This window comes from Apiospora kogelbergensis (genome assembly GCF_038363985.1).
Source record: "Apiospora kogelbergensis strain CBS 113332 chromosome Unknown utg000009l_segment0_segment0, whole genome shotgun sequence".
In the NCBI taxonomy this organism is placed as follows: Eukaryota; Fungi; Ascomycota; class Sordariomycetes; order Amphisphaeriales; family Apiosporaceae; genus Apiospora; species Apiospora kogelbergensis.
In genome coordinates, this window is record NW_027117426.1 from 1,540,902 (window position 1) to 1,557,489 (window position 16,588).

Below are 16,588 nucleotides of genomic sequence, written 5' to 3' on the forward strand. Positions count from 1 at the left end.
ATGGCCCGTCCTATGGTCCTATAATCGCTGGTTTCCTGGCTATCCCGAGAAAGCATACCCGGGTCCAGTCAGCAACTAAGCGGATGGCTGGGCAGGCTAGGTAATAAAGCTGAAGGATTGCGACACGGGCCGGTCAAACAATCGTGCTTCCTTTGCCTTGGTGTACAAGGTTTGTACGCCTGTGAGATATACGAATAGACAGATAACCGGAAGAAGATGTTCCTTTCGGTAGTTTCGTTTCGAATGGAGATGCGAGCCATCAATCTTTCAAGAAAGAAGGAGGCGGGGAAACTTGCATCAGGGTTCGAACTGACGACATTGAGACAGAAAAACAAGAGAGGGCGGAATCAGTTATATGTCGGTCCCCTGCTCAGGTGAGTCTTTCTAGTCATCTTCCCGGCACACGAACGGCAAAAGAAAGTTGGGATGAATGTGAGTAAGAGCAGTACAGCACGGTGCAACAACCCCCGCTTACATTGATTGCACCGCTTATCACCGTCACCATCACCATCACCACCACCCACACCCACCAAGGAGGGGCAGAAGGGGGTGGATGACCACCACCAAGATCCAGAATACCAGCCCAGACCAGCCCTAAAGCACCCCAGCTCTGGTTCCAAACCTCTCTATTCGCTGAAGCCCATGTGTTCAACAGCCCTGAAGCGCCGAATGGAATGCGAGTGTTCAGGCTCAGGTTCTGGTTCACACCCTCGCACCAACCTCCTCCCTAGGTAGTCTATATACATTGACGATTCACATCCAACCGTGAATCACCGTGGGTGGTGGGTTCTTCGCCTTAGCCATTGCTCATCACAAAATCACGGGCTAAGGTATATCGCTCGGCGCCTCTGCGTGAACACATGAGGTATATGCCAGCTGCTATCTGCGGCTCTGGCTGGTGATGACACCGCGCGTCAACATGCCCCATCGTGGCCAACTCGAGTGGAGGATCCTCTGCTGGAACCTCGCGAACATGCTGGGCGGGCATGGTTCGTTCGTCGCTCTAGTTGTAGACGGTCATATGCGCCTGCATCTGCGGGGTAGTTCTTGTGCATATTCATTAATTTGTTACAGTTACCTGCCATTTTCGATGATTCAATCCCACTTCAGTCTGAACTGGTGTCGGCGAACTCCATCCATGTCTTGCAATTGAAGGATCAGTGTCCAGATCTTGTTATGGCTAGAGTACCTACGTGCTAAGCAGCGCCACGTCCGACGATGGCGTTGCTTTCTAGGGATACAAGCTGATGTAATACTCGCCGGGAGTGTTGCAACCCCTCTCAGACTTGGTCTTGTCAGCCGGTGTCCTACCACAAATATAGACACGGACACCAACACGCCTATTATGGGTTGACTGCATACGGTCGCACAACACCGGCCCGGGTGCTCCTTCACATGAGGCAGGTACTCGTCCAGAGCAACCATTCGCCATGACACCAGCCTGATGTCTGATGAATCTGACACGGCGTAGAATCATTCGAGACCATCGCCATCAGCTGCGGCCTCATATCGGCCTCGCTTGGTATCAATCTCTAGAATTGCAATGCCTCCCAAATGGGGCTTCATCTTCCTCGGTTCACCGGCGACATCCCCAACCACCACCCAAGGCCCCGCTGCTGCTCCGGACTGGACCATGGCGGCCACACTTTACGTCACCCCCAAGCTGTTCACTGAAGACTAGTCGCGGTTTTCATTCGTCGCCAACGAAGTCTGCATCATTGTTTATTTACCCGAGTCCACCACGATAAGTAGATCCTTCATAATAACACAGCAGTTCCATGATATCCCCCATAAATCGGGGATTAACTAATGCAGAGTGCGGCTATGGGGGACCCTTTACGCTTGTCTCGTTGTGACATGGCTCCCGTAGCGCACCTGGCGGGCGCCACCGTCCAGAGCCTTCCACCCAAATTGCACGGCTACATTCTGGCATGGCTTCGAGATGCTCCATACAGTACAGGGCGAACTGTCGGTCATATGCTAGATCGTCCTGCAACGCTGCACCTCACGATGCGATTCTTCTCTACGCCCACTGCTACGGGTCGATGCAGTGCCGTGCAATCCATGCAGCCACGCTTCCGTAGCGCCCACTGCGAACTCGCTTGCTGCTTTCCGAGTGGAGCCCAGACGCTGCAATCCTGCACACCTTCCTCGCTCACCTTGAACGGGTCGACTCCCCGGGCTGGGGCCAAATCCCCTAGGAGCCCCCTGTAACGCTGACTTAGTGCTGTCGGTGCGGCACGCCTCCAATCCACCTGTTCATTTTAATATGAAAATTTTTCTCGATATCCCTTTATTTCTCTTGTTCTCGTATATTACGATGCTAGGGTGTGGTTGATGCTTTCGCGGCCTCCCGCCCTCCTTGGTGTGCAAGGCCTGGTCGGTGTCTTCTTCGCCTCAATACGAGTGAGTCATTCATTGAGCGCAAGAGAGGAGAGGGAAAAGGCCACCATGTACGGTTATGCCATGCTGCCCAACAGGCGTGGATCTGAGCATTGCCGCGGTTTGAGTGGACGACGTCTGGTGCAAAGGAAGCCCTAGCAAGGTCTCTTTGCAGCTGGTCCGGATTCCTATTGGGAGCAATTGGGAATGCTCGCCGCCTTTCACAGCCATGCCAATTGCCAGAGCCACCAGAGTCCTTGTAACGGGGGCCGCTAATCAGCCCTCTGCACCAGTCAACTACGACGGAACGATGGCCAGCTCCGCTTGTGCGGCCTGTCAACAAAAACAAGCACCAAAAATAGTGAATATCACCAGACAATCTTGCAACCAGCAACCAGCTTGAGTTTTTCCCGTTTCTTCATTCGGCCTGCTGCTGCGCTCACCGACTCTTCCCTTCTGGCATTTATGCTATGCTTGACGGATACGCCATCGTGGTCGGCAGTGCATTCGCGCAGAGACATCATTCATGCCTTATGTACCTCCTTGCCCAGCACCCCAGCGTGCCCTGCTGTTTGAGAAACGGGCCTGTGATCCGACCCTGGTCATGGGAGGGCTAGAACAGGCCCGGGATGTACGGTAAACCTGCACACAACTTTTCAAGAGCTACGGTTCAATATGTATTCTGTCGCGGAATGGGAGCGAGTGCCCCTTTTCATGTACACAGGTATGCAAAACAAAGAATACGAAAATCATGCCCCGTGCAGAAGAAAGCAATGCGTTTCGATCTTTGCTTTTGCGGCTTGCGGTGACAGGGCGTAGAAGGTAGCAAGCAATATTGGCCAGGAACATACGAATTTGTGTGGCATGGTGGAAATGATGCGCCGCTATAGTGCCGGTCCTTCCTTCAGGTCCACACCACCCGTGCCGAGGGAAAAAATAGCAAAGCACCAATAACAGCTCCTGTCACGTTAAGAGAATTGATAATAGCTTCACCCGTCACTTCAGTGCTAGCTGGCCTACGTAGCTGCTGCTTCCCACCATCTGGAGGATGGATGGCTCACCTGGCCCACCCAACAGAGCGGCACTTGTCGTCCTAGTGGTCCATTGCCCGGGACAATTCATAAGTCATACGGATCGGTAGGGCTTGGGTCGGGTTGACGGATATCGAATCGCAGGGTCGGGATTTGGGCGTTGAGCAACAATTTGCTTGAAGGCCCCTCATTCACTGCTGATCGGGTTGCGACAACTCAGAGAGAGGAGACTGTGCAGGCCGCTGGCTGCCTCCGAGACTCCTCCCTCTGCAGCGTATGCGTTGGGGGCCAACAAACAGGAATGATGACGAAATAGGTGTCGATCTATGATAATTATCGTCGTCTTTCATTTTCATGTATGGCGACTCTCAGCTTACGTCGTCTTGTGTCGTAGTCCAGCTGAATGCGAAACGTACAATATCCAATAAAGTCAGTCCCGAATGCGATGGACAAAATAAGTGGGAGGGGCTGGAATTTGCATGTCGCGCGATGGTTCGCTCGCGGGGTGTAAAAAAAATTGGGAAATCCTTTACTTAGGGCTCACCTTCCTTGGATGATGCGATCCGGTTCTGATTGGATACTTATCGTCGCGGACCCAAGCGCCTGGGTATGGGTCTCGGGCCCGCTGTGATGCAAAAGGAGGGACCTTGCGACGAAAAGAAAAGACAAGAAAAAAAAAGTCAATGGGGACGGAGAATGGTGACTAGGCCCAAAGCGGGTGTGGCTCAGCTTTTAAAGGGGGCCCGCTCTTGTCCGCGTTCCTAGGTTCCCACGTTCCCACGAGCCACTAGTAGCCACGATCTAAGCCACCCCTGTCCCTGGCATGTGAAATCTTGGGCAAAATCGCCACCTGGTCGCTGGTCCAGAAGCATTGTCCTCGCTTTCCCGAAGATTGCCTTTTGTGGTGCCTCACTGCAATTCCGTGGGGATGGATGGGTTGCTTAGTCAAATCACATATCTCCACGACATGGACATCCATCCGGGTTCAATCATATCATGCATCCTGATATGTGGTCTTGCGTCATTTTCTCTTTGGCCTGCTTGCGTCGTTACCGAGCGCGTGGATCTTGTTTGTGTTTTTTTCTTCCCTTGCTTCGTGTCCATCACCAATCTTTCTATTCGACCACTTGACACTCTATCTATCACCCTCAATTCGCCGACTCTAGGCCCCTTACTATGTTCGGGGTTTAATTGCCACCTGTGGCTCCGTCCCGTTCGTCCCGGACGCTCGCTACTGCATCCGGAATCGAGCCCTGTTCCCAGACGAAGCGGCGTCCGCGCAATCTAGTGGTAACCTTACGCGCTACGTACGAGCACTACCTACTAACCTAGGCTGCTAAGGGGGTCGTCGTCGTCTTCGTCGTGACTCAAAACACTACTACCTACCCCCGTTGTAACCTAGGCCCCCAAATTGTGACTCGACTTCGCCTCTCTCCCAACATTATCCCCGAAATTTGCTTAGTACGTTGGTTGGTTTGACATTCTCCTTTGGAACCCCAAAAATAATTATTAGTCCAGGGGTCTTTTTCAAAACGAAACAGTAAATAAAGCGTTTACTGTACATGCATGTGCTTGGCTTACTTGCTTTTAGTATGTGTGAGAAGTGCCGAAGGCTCATGCTGTGCTGCTGTCAAGGCGGCTGGCAGTTTCAGCGTGGGAAAATGTGACTCATCTTGTCACTTTCTTCTCTCGCCTCACTCACGGACGTGTGAACGTCGTCAAACCTATTGTTCAGTGCCCCCGAGGACGTCGATAACCGCCACTAGCCCGAAATCGTCTGAGGCAGGCATCGCCTTACGACGACTGGCCCTGATCGGCTCTCTGTGCGCACGCTCTAATGCCTTCGAAGGTTGATTAGCCCGAGGCTCCGTAGGCAGCAGCGTGACTAATACAGATCCTCGCGTGCTTGTGGGTGGTTGGGCAACGAATAGATCGATAGAGATGATGACTCCATTGTCGAACCAAACTGGAGAATAGATTGGTATCATATCCTTGGCATCGCTTATGCTCTACTCCCAACGGCAGAGCTGTTGTGCGCCGGCAACCTATCATTGACTTGGCGCAAGCCGAAGAGAGATTGCGTCTAAGCTCCAACCTTATGAATGGTGAGTCGCCAATGCTCGCATATCTAGAAAACCGTATGGGAGTGCATTGCTTGCTGAGGCACGGTTAGCTAATGGCTCGCGGCTGGCCTCGATTTGCTTCACAAGACGTGTTCAGCTTCCTATCAGTAGGTTGCGTGTAGCGAGTGGCAGTCAAGCCATTATTTGCGACTTTCGTCTTACCAGTGAATCATATACCAAGAGTCATGTGCTAGCTATTGAGTACTACAGTCCCCCCTGAGAGTATTCAGTTGAGGAATCTCGACAGTCAAGATAGAGGGGCTCTGGTATAAGCCAATTGTCGTCATCGAGTAGGGATATATACGAATGACTACAGCTATTTTGAGAAAGAGCGTGTTGCACTGCCTTGTGCGACTACCCCTAATGTAGAAAGGGAGATGAAGGTAGATAAGGGAGCGATTAGAGATGAATGGGCGATTATGATACCAGACATGTATTACCTACCTCCTTGCCATTACCTTTACCTCCCTGCATGTGTCCAAAACCCCATTTTAGCTTCACATGAGTCCCAGATACAGCAGCCTGGTCAATAAGCCACGTACCCAACGAATCGATGTTCATAAGGTAATGGCCTGTCTGTCTAGCTGTGTCAGACTACCACCAGCTGAAGGTGATCGTTTCTCACACAATCTGGGCTTGCACGTAAACAAGATACAGTTACTTAATCAGCTAGATATCTCGGGTAGTCTGTGTAAAACCAGCATCTCAGTGGGACGTGGTCACAGGTCAGGGAAACATAACATGGATGTATCAGCGATTTGTTGAGTTTCATCGACGAACCGCTTGAAGGTCGTCAAATAGTAGGGGTCTTGGTCATACCAAAGAGGAAGGAGATATGATCAGGGAGTGGGTTCATAATGGCAATCGGATATCTCAGCACTGTGTCCTGCCAGCGCTGTCTGTGTTGTCGTTGGCATCGATCACGATCTGAGGGGACAAGAGAAGTAGCCCGGTTTGTCTTCGCCCATTAGAAGATCCTTTGGAGTGACGGGACGGACTTCGCAGTCGAGTGATGCAAAAATGAATACAGCTCTGATTGCCTCTGAGAGGGCATAAATATTCGTTGCCAATTTACCTACTTTATTTTCTTACAGCCCAAAGTCATCCGCCATCGTCTTACAATGGTACCCGAATACCCTCCTAGCGTGACTAGAATCCTAGCTACGATACCATGTGTTACTGGTAGTTATATTAATATTACTGCCGGTATGCAAGGGAAGTGCAGCGGCTGAGAGCAACTGGAGGTCCGAAAAGGGGGAGTGGTATCAATATCGGTCGCCGCCTAAGTAACACTCTGGAAGCACCTTTCTGGTTGAAGTAGGAGCCCGACACGTGTCTCTACAATGTTCCTCTGGAATGGAAAATGATACTACTAGATACTATAAACCACCGTATCATGGGTGACGTTTGTGATAGCTATTCGACTAGCCCCTGAAAACACGGCACTTAAGGGCAATGAATCGTGGATTACATAAGTGAACGAGAGAGCGCAAGGAAGAAGGCCACCTGCTATTAGGGGGTAGTATATGCTCATTATCTACTGAATTGAGCTGCTGGCCACAAGCCAGCTTCGCAATGTTCTTTTTGCGTGAACAAGTAGAGCCTCAACTGAATGGCCCTGGCAGATAGGCACAGCCGCTAATCTATTCCGTGTGTTTACCCTAGACTTGCAGTCCTTTAGGCCATCAATCAAAACGACCTCCGTCCATTCGTGGGCGCTAGATGACTCCGCTGATCAGTTGGCAAGCTGAACGACTTCAAGCCGACTCATCTTGGGCTGTCTCATCGATGCGACTGGCCATGTGTCACGTTTCTGGTGAAGGTGTCGCTGCAAACAACATGGGTCCCACGACAGAGGCGCACGCCGCCAAAGAAGCGCTCTACGCTGGGGTCCATGAGTCTGCTGTCTGGGAGGCTCTGTTAGGAAAGGGGGTCACATAAGCTAGTGTGACGGAGACTGAACCCTTCACTGGCAGTGTATGCGCTATCAAGAGTACCTATCAGTTGCGCAGTTGGCTCACGGGGACTCCATAGAAATAGAGGTCCAACTCCGAGCAGCATTGGCCAACTTTGGGGAGAAATTATGGGCATGGAGGTGTGTCCTATCCAGTCTAAGTGTTTGGCTCTTATCGTTCATCGTAAGCCTAAGCAAACGTGTCCGACTAAGTGCACATCGGCATAACCAATCAAGTACGAGCTGGTAGCTGCGTCATCTGGTCTGCACTTGATATACTGGGTGCATCGTCTGTTGTGGTCGCAAGGGTATCCTCCGGAGCGGGAGCATGCGTCCTCCTTTTCGCGACCGTGTACCACGCCATAGCACACGCCGCCGTCAGGAGAATGAAAGTCGTCACACCGGCCATGGTGCCCTGCCCCGGGTTGGATCCGGTCGACTCATTGATCTGGTCAATGGTCCAGGGGTAGCATTCCGACTTGGCGATGATGAAGATGCCCAGGCCTGTGTAGAGCAAGGGGATCACATAGTCGACGTACTTCTGCACCAAGGCCAGGATGTGCCTTTGCCTCATGACCAGCCACGCCGCCAAACATAGCAGGGCGAGCAGGATGTAGTACGTGACGACGTAGATGGCGATGGCGGCCCGCTCGACCTGGGAGAACAGGGGGATATAGGTGCCGATGTTGTCGCCGCCGTTCATGAGCGTGACAAGGGCGACCTTGAGGACCCCCCTGACAGAGGCTGCGGTGGTAATCTCGGTCGGCTCCTCGGTTTCCGGGAGGAACAGGTTGGTGAACTTCCAAATGCCGAGGAGGATAGGGAGAAGGCCCAGAAATCCAATGGGCTCGGGAGGCAACACGAGCGAGACGGCAAAGCCGATCATGCTTATGGCGACGATGACGGTGAATCCGATGTACTGGCCTAGGACAATCTTGAGCGGCGATATGGTTTTGCTGGTGCTGGCTTCGGCGAAGAAGGTGATCAGCACGAAGAGGTCGTCGATGTTGGTGATGGCGAAAGTGGCACATGCCTCTCCCAAGGTCGCTCCAAACTGCATGATGAATTGCCGCCTCCTTGGGTGTTGCCTTCTTGGGATAAGCTGGTAAATTGACGGCGGGATGTCAATGAGCCAAGGTGAAGGTGGCCTTGGGATCGTTTGGCCGACAGGATAAAATCATTTTTGTCTTGTCGAGCTTCTCTCAAATTGTAAGAGATGCCGGTTTGCCGTTTTGTCGATCCGCGACACGTAATTGGCCCTTACCAATTAATATTGCCAAGATCTTGCTGCCAGGGTCTCGATACTTTCTTCCCCAGCGGCATGGAGTTCCTCCACCCTTGGAACATGATCTAGTCGGCATCGAGTGTATAGCAGTATATCACTATTCCGTGTCTTGAAATGCTCGCCAGAAACGACTGCAAGCACACGAGGCATGAGGGAGATGGGGGAGATGATGGATGTATGTTCTTAGATCTGACGTTGCAATGGAGAGGAAACGGAACGGGACGATCTAGCTTTAGGGCATATCGGCAGTGGGGTCGACGGAAAGATCGGAATAGAGAATATGCTCAGTCTCTTCAATGTCATATTTTATTGTTTTGGAATCAACATTATTGACCAGCACGCTTGGGTATATTGAATGGGAATGCCAAAAACGCCTGTCGGGCCGTGCCGACTCGAGATCCCCCACAGCCAGCCAGCCAATTTGTACATAAAGCTCGTAAATAGAAGTAGTCCATACCTCTCGCGCTCTCCCTCTCCCTCACGCCCCCTTTTAACTGTAGTATGGCAGAGCCAGTACTGTTATCTGCCAGCTCTTAGCCTCATGCCATGACCAGGGCTCCAGTAAGGCCAGCCAAGAACAACATAGCAGCGCTTCCCGCGACGCCCGCACCGGTGCCAATAGGCGACGCCCCCGCCGTCACCGGCAGAGCGCCGGGGGTGCCGTAGGACCCACGGGCGCACCCGTAGCCGTGCCCGCCTTCCCTCCCGCCAGGACACTGGTAGTAGCGTTGAGACCGGCGTTGACGGCGGGGACACCCGCGCCTCCCGTGGCGAGGGCGGGCGGGGCCGTGACGAGGGCGCCCGCGGCGGGCGTCACCGTCGTAAGGGTTGTGACGGTGTTCTTGTGGGTGACAGTCGCAGCGAACGAGCTCGCCGCGGCTCCGGCTGCGCCACCACCGAGCTCGATGATGATCGTGTTGGTCTTCCCCTGCGGCACGTTGACCGAGACGACGTCGTGCTTCCAGAGCGGTTTCGGCGGGGACCCTCCCGGCCCTGGCGACCTGCGCTCCGCGGCCGCGACGCCTGCGGGAGGGGGCGCGCCCGGCGAGAATCTGCGCACTTGGCGGTCATGAGCGACTATGGCTTGGTTTCCAAACTGTTCGTGGTGATTGGAGTTAGCATGGATGAAGGAGATCAGAGACATATGCCCTGACTTGGCGTCGATGACTTACTGTAGCTTCCGTCGACACAGCCATGAGGGCCAAGGCAGATATTATTGAGGACTTCATGGTTGTGATGTAGATCTGGATTATGGTGAAAGAAGGCCCGGCTTCCGATTTGAACAAATGAATAAAAACGATCGCAGTAGCCTGTACCCGCGTACTGAATTAAAAACCTCCGAGCCTCTAGGGCGAGTTCCTCCTAAGTAGGACTTTATGGAAAGAGAGAAAGAAGCAGAACTGAAGTGAGAGTGACATCTGTATTCTACACACACATTAATCCCCTACAAACAGTAGTTCAAAGAGCGAGAAGGGGTTTCTTTTTGGGAAACAAGGCTCGAGACGGGATCTACCAGCTTCTTATTCTACATGCATTCGGTCCATCTCTGCGGCAGAAACACCACAGTCCCTGGGTTGGTATCGGTATGCCACATGTCTGGCGCAAACGCGCGTTGAAACCTGTGATACGGCCCTGGAATAACACAGCCTCATTTCGGATGTGAGGGTTCCAAACACGCGAGCTAGAACGGGGAGCCCATGGCGATCCCTCGGCGGACAGATCAAATCGTCACTACCGAACGACTGCTGAACCAGATCGGCCACATACACAGCGGGACGAAGGGCTAGGCGGCCTTGAGGGCTTCCACCGCTGTGCAGGCAACGCTCAAACTCGGGATGAGAACCCCGGTAGGCATTGCAAATACTGGAACGGAGACTTAATGCACGAAGTGGACTGCCAGTCGGGACCTGCATAAGCTTCTGTTCCCCAGGAGTGCAGAGGAAGCACGACCGGAGATCTCCCCCCATAACTTTAAATCTCAAAAGCGAATGATTGTCCAAGAATTGGTGTTGCATTGTGTGATTGCCGTTGGGCAAGCGTGGCTGAGCTTAATTCTCGAGATCAGATGAAACCCGTGGCGCGGGAGCAACGTTTGGCGGAAAGTTGCGACAAATTTGTCAGACGATTTTCCGGTCTGAAACAGTAATCTGCAAGAGCATCTGGACCCCAAAGAATAGGCATCGAGGATCGCTCTTCGAAATCGGATGACGCCATGGTAAATAATTGCATCTGGTGCCGGTCTTGGTCTTCAGGATTGACGAAGGGTTTATCGACGAGTATGATGAGCTTGTAAGATGCGCATGCTGGAGACTGCGACTGAGCATTCTGCCTGCATACATGTATGTATGCAGTCTTAACGGCCTTCACACTTATTCTGCAATTGTGTGATTTAGTAGTCTACATGGGCCGACCATTGTTGATGAGTTTCGGATCCAAGTCCAGTATCCGAGAAGCGTGCAACTTTCTGCGTCTCAGGTGGTGGCATCCACAACCCTTCCTAAGCCAGCCGCGTCTCTGTGTTTGGTACTTCTCCGGCCTCTTTCCAGATCGGTGGTAATTTCATCTCGAAAAGAATGCCCAGGCACAAATACATCCACGAGGTTATCCCAGAAACCGAGGTCGTAGAGATTCTCAACGTCCCTGAGATGCCATACACGCTCCCATTCGCCAGTCCCCGGGCCGCTCGTAGCATGCGGCGGAGTGCCATCTTCAGTCCTCACAAGCGCCTGCACGCTCTCGACAGGCCAGCGTGTCCAGCTCGGCTCATGGTTGGGATTGCGGGGGCGTGTTCGTGGGTCTATTGAGCGCTTGAAGGCAAACCCATCATCCATCTCTGCCTTCCAATCTTGCCACTTCATTGACTCGTTCGTCGTTGTACCGCAGTAAATCAGATAGAAATGGTAGGTGAGCAGACCCCAAACCAGCGGCGTTGTCAAGAGCGCCAACATGGTGACGGAGCCTAAGCCGACGTCATCTTGGATTCCGAAAGTCAGCAATATGAGATAGTCGTGCCAAGTAAAAGAGCTAGGTTTCCAAAGATGCCAGCTCGGATGTCGACTCCGGATGTTGGCAGATATCAAGCCAAGACCGAGGTACGCTCCGTATGACGTGAGAATTGCCGTCGAGAGAAGCAGGAGAACGAAGTAGGCTTGGTTACCGTATCCCACACAGTTGTTGATGAAGACGCAGTGATGATCCATCTTGGCCACGCACCGGTTGCAGACGGCGCAGTGCTTAGAGCGCGGCGGCTTGAGGATGTTGCAAGTACGACACATGTGCCCAGGATGGAAGAGTGCGAAGTCATAGGGATACTGGCTCATATAATGAGCGTGGTTAGCTGGCGTGACCACGCCTGCGTCTCGGAAGGCCGAGAGGTAGAGGAACCAGTACGGCGCAGCGATGGATATCGCACCGAATATTTTGTGGACAGTAGGCAGTTGCGGCCATGCTCCTGGGAGATACATATACTCGCCCACAGACAGCAGTAAAACGAAGAATATGAGGATAGTAGGATGGCGGCCGTAAAATGTAGCATGGCCGAAGCGAGATAGAGATGCTGCAACTCGCCCCGAAGCAAAGCGCCTATCGAGGAACAGGAAGGCATTGGGTAGATGCACCATCAAGGCTCGATGAAGCCATGCCACTGGTGTGCGGCTGTTCTTCAGTCAGCAATGTTGATCTGGGTACTCGCCGTCTCTGGCAAAAAGCAGGATCTAGAACTAGGCACTCACCGCAATGCCGGTATCCGGCCGAAAAAGGCGACAAATGTCAAAAAAGATATTGTGAGAACGCCTGCGGCAATTTTTGCGATGACGCCCATCATGAAAGAGAGAGAGATATATATATATATATCACGAGCTTGCTCAATAACCAGGATCGTTACGCTTCGTATGTGCCGCCAATCACACGATGCTGATGCCTTTGATTATGGGAGAAAAAGACCCGAAAATATAAAAGACCAATGTCCATTTAAGACATGAATGTACAGCGATGCGCGATGCCCCCCAACTGCTAATATTCTTCGGGCTGCAGTACAAGGTAGTTACTGGCTGGCAGAAGTCATTGCCTGTCATGCACTGTCAAAGAGAAGAATTAGCCAGATTCAGCCCGAGGCAACCGGTCGTCATTCAGATCAAGAGCTGCCTGTCACGCCTGTCAGGCTTTTTTTCCGAATGGTGATTGATGATGGTGTAGCGGAAGTGTCATCCGGCTTAGGCGGCTTGGAATAGTGTACCTGGCCTGAACAGGAGGCTTGTAAGGCTGCAGAATGTGGCTGTGCCCACTAACTACCACTGTAGCTACAATGGCATCACTTGGCTCTGCCACGTGCAAGCGCGGTCGGGCACGCGATGCAGCATCACGCGTCGCCATCTAGCCTGTCCCACTCCTACTACTCTCACAAGACCTCGATGGGATGCCAAGAACATGTCTGCAGTCGTTCAAGATATGTGAAATGGTGTTTCCAAATGGACCTCTTTAGAACCTTCTCCGCCAGACTCCCGCGCATTCTAGTCATATGAGATCGAGGCTTTACTCACCTTTACTCACCCATGTTGAGCTTTATTATCGAGTCCCAAAAACCAACTTACCCTTCCTAATCCCAACTTCAACTTCAATCTCATGCAACAACGCCAAAAATAGGCCCTCGCCTCTGCATCGCCCAACTTAGTGAATTTAATACACGTCACGCTGCCATCGCCAACGTGTCCGGTTAGCAAATGTCGGCTCATGTTGTCTACACAGGAGCTGTGCCCGGCCAAGAGGGTACATTATTTCAAGGCTCCAAATTTTGGATCGCTCAACGTACGCCTTTGCGCAAAACGTGGCTTGATTACATCAAGGTAAATTCCTTTAGAAATGCTGTTGTTACTGGCTGAGTCAACGTTAACATATCTCCAGGGTAACGGCGGGCAAGTAGTTCCTTTAGAGAAGGATGCCGATTACCTGATTGCCGATCACGTACGGAAAGATGCACCGCCAGGATCATACTCGTGGAAATGGATCGAAGACTCGGTGAAGAAAGGGGAGCTACTGGATGCAGAGGAGTACCTCATTGGTGCCAAAGCCGGGCAGCAAGCACCCACCAAAGGCACCAAAGCCACCAAAAGCACCAGAACCCCTTTTACTGGCGAAGATGACCGCCTGCTCACGGAACATGTGCTGAAACGTGAACGAGAGGGTGAATTAATTGCTGGCAACAAAATCTACCAAGAGTTCGCAGAAAAGGTTTGCTAGTTCCGTCGTTGACATTATGCGTGCGTATACTGATGGACGTCAGAATCCTCGACACACTTATCAGTCTTGGAGGGATCGCTGGGTTAAAAAGCTATCGCTGAAACCTCGAACAAATATATCCCACGACGATTCGGACCCTCAGCCTGCACAAGAACATGAACCAAGGGCTGGCCGCCAGGCTCCTGCCTCGCCTTCGCGGTCGCAGCCTCCTCCATCCCCAGCACTAGCCAACGCCAACAGGGAGAAGAAAACGAGGCTAAAGTTCACTGCAGAAGAAGATAGGCAGCTCACCGAGTATGTTCTAGAGCGCACAGCAAAGACTGGGTTTGATCGAGGTAGAGTGGTGTTCGTGGAGCACGCCAAAGAAGTACGCCGTCCTTTTCCTGCTCGTTTCCCAGCATGCTAACAAGCCCCCAGTTCCCTCAGCATACTTGGCAGGCTTACAAAGATCGTTGGATAAAATATCTTGAACCGGCCTCCAGGAAGAACAATGAGGAGGTGGCGGAAGAAGAAGAGGAGGAGGAAGAAGTGCTGCCACGAACAAGGAGCAGCACGAGTAAGACGAATGCTACCCGAAGCTCCAAGGATAAACGCCCAGATGAAGCCCCGCGGACCGCAAATGAGACACCAAAGTCTGTAAGGAGGAAGCCAGATATAGCGGGGGGCAAGCCAGACTCGCCGAAAGGCGATTTGCGCAACGCCAAGCAACAGCGAGGTCTCCCGGCCCCTGTATCCTCTAGCCACATGAGTGAACCACCGCAGGTTGGAGAAAGTGCCGAGACCCAAGAGGAAGTTGATTACCAACTCGATGATGAGAACGCACAAGAAGGCCTTCAAATCGCACGAATGTCGGCTGATGATCGCAACAACCAACTACTGTCATTCGAAGCGGATGATTATGCTGGGCCACACCCCCAATCCAGAGAGCAGTTCTACAATGACTATCAAAGCTTTACCGAAGCTTCTGGGATACGACCAAACTTCTGGCCAACAGTCCGAGGCCAAAGTTTTGACCTCTGGAATTTGTGGCAGCATGCCGTTTCTCAAAACGTTGATCCTGCTGAGCGAGACTGGCAGCAAATCGCGGAAAAGCTCGAATACGACTGGATTGGGCATGAAGGCGTGGAAAATGACCTCCGCGCCATCTATGAGGACCATCTAGCGATATTTGAAGAGAGCTTGGTCAACTTTGAACTCTACGAGAGCGATGACTCAGAAGGGGACGAAGACGTGTCTGAGGAGGCAGCTGACGCTAACAGCATCAGTGAAGCAGTAGACAGAAACTCGGAAGCACAGTTCAACTCTTCACCTCCGAAACAGCCCTCGCTGAAGCGCACGCTCGATGAGACACAATTATCAGATCAGTTATATCGAGAATCGTCTGGCAAGAGACAAAGGATTCACAGGGACACTGAGATTCCCTCAACCCCGGATACCAAGAATGGCACCAAACATCTACGCCGCCCCGTTAGCGCAGCTGTCTCTCCCAGCGACCGGAGATTGTCAACGCTACCCAAGTCCTCGCGGGTACAACGAAGTACCCAGAAGGGCCAGGAATACTCATCCCACCATGATCCAATGATTACCAACAGCACAAAATTGTACTCGAAGAGGCTCATGGTTGAGCCCGAAACCCAGGACTTCCATTATGAACCAGAGACACAGAACCTGGACTTCGATACGGAGATGGACGATATCCAGGAAGAGTCTCAACCCAATATGACACCCTCGCAACAGCTGCGAATCGAATCATCGCCCGTCAAGTCCGCCCCACGTGTCTTTACAAAACCAAACACACCAACGCCGAAGCGGAAAGCGAATATCTCGCCTTTCCTCGACTATCCTGACGAGGAGCCTGAGCAGCCCGCACCTAAGGCCCGTTTTGGGAAGGGCAAAAATCCCCCTTTTGTTCGACTTAGAGAAGCAGCAGCAGCAGTTACGAAGACCCTCAGCTGGCTCGCCTCAAGACCAGTCTTCCACTGCGCCCCAGCCAAAGCCACAGCGCCATGCCTCGCGCCCTGCCACTTCGCGTCTCTCGACTCCTTCATTTCCTTCGTCATCAGCCGCGCCCTCGAAGCCAGCACGACCGCCGCCTTCGTCATCCCTCAGCAAGCCGCGAAGCTCCAAGCTATCAGCCCCAGCCGCCACCCCGAACCCACCCCCGTCCTCTGCACGAGACCCCGTCGCCTCTGGAACTGCCAGCCTCAACAGATACATAGACCACTGGGTTGCGCTGGGCTACCCGCCGCCCGTTGCGCGGCACGCCCTTGAGGTTACGTCGTGGCAGAAGGACCTCGTTGTCGAGATCATCGAACCCCTCAAGGAGGGCAAGCCGCTGCCTACCAACATCGAGGGCGTCTGGACCGCCAAAGACGACATGAAACTACAGTTTCTACTACAGCAAGATGCCACGGGTGGGAAGCAGGACGTAGCCGACGAGAAACGGGCTAGGAAGACGGAGAAGAAACGTGCCGATTTCGAGAAGCACCTGATGAACAAGCATGGTAAGGGGCATATAAAGCTGCGCAAGGAATGGTATGAGAGGAAGAAGTTCCTAGGTTGGGGAGAGACCGAATGA

General features: G+C 52.6%; 4 protein-coding genes across 4 annotated transcripts; 2 read left to right on the forward strand and 2 right to left on the reverse strand.

Moving 5' to 3' along the window:
* Window positions 1–7,722: 7,722 nt before the first annotated feature.
* On the reverse strand, window positions 7,723–8,550 carry PG998_013543 (uncharacterized protein; the record flags this gene model as incomplete). Its single annotated transcript, XM_066880359.1, has 1 exon — window positions 7,723–8,550. One exon carries the CDS (start codon window positions 8,548–8,550, stop codon window positions 7,723–7,725), a length of 828 nt encoding a protein of 275 aa, XP_066724498.1.
* Window positions 8,551–9,321: 771 nt separating this feature from the next.
* Window positions 9,322–9,928, forward strand: PG998_013544 (uncharacterized protein; the record flags this gene model as incomplete). The annotated part of the gene is made up of 2 exons (XM_066880360.1): window positions 9,322–9,336; window positions 9,398–9,928. The coding sequence occupies 2 exons, from the start codon at window positions 9,322–9,324 to the stop codon at window positions 9,926–9,928; spliced, it is 546 nt and encodes a 181-aa protein (XP_066724499.1).
* A 1,318-nt stretch (window positions 9,929–11,246) lies between these two features.
* Window positions 11,247–12,595, reverse strand: PG998_013545 (uncharacterized protein; the record flags this gene model as incomplete). The annotated part of the gene is made up of 2 exons (XM_066880361.1): window positions 11,247–12,429; window positions 12,507–12,595. 2 exons carry the CDS (start codon window positions 12,593–12,595, stop codon window positions 11,247–11,249), a joined length of 1,272 nt encoding a protein of 423 aa, XP_066724500.1.
* Window positions 12,596–13,493: 898 nt separating this feature from the next.
* Window positions 13,494–16,588, forward strand: PG998_013546 (uncharacterized protein; the record flags this gene model as incomplete). The annotated part of the gene is given in 5 exon segments (XM_066880362.1): window positions 13,494–13,616; window positions 13,675–14,001; window positions 14,075–14,377; window positions 14,428–16,107; window positions 16,124–16,588. 5 exon segments carry the CDS (start codon window positions 13,494–13,496, stop codon window positions 16,586–16,588), a joined length of 2,898 nt encoding a protein of 965 aa, XP_066724501.1.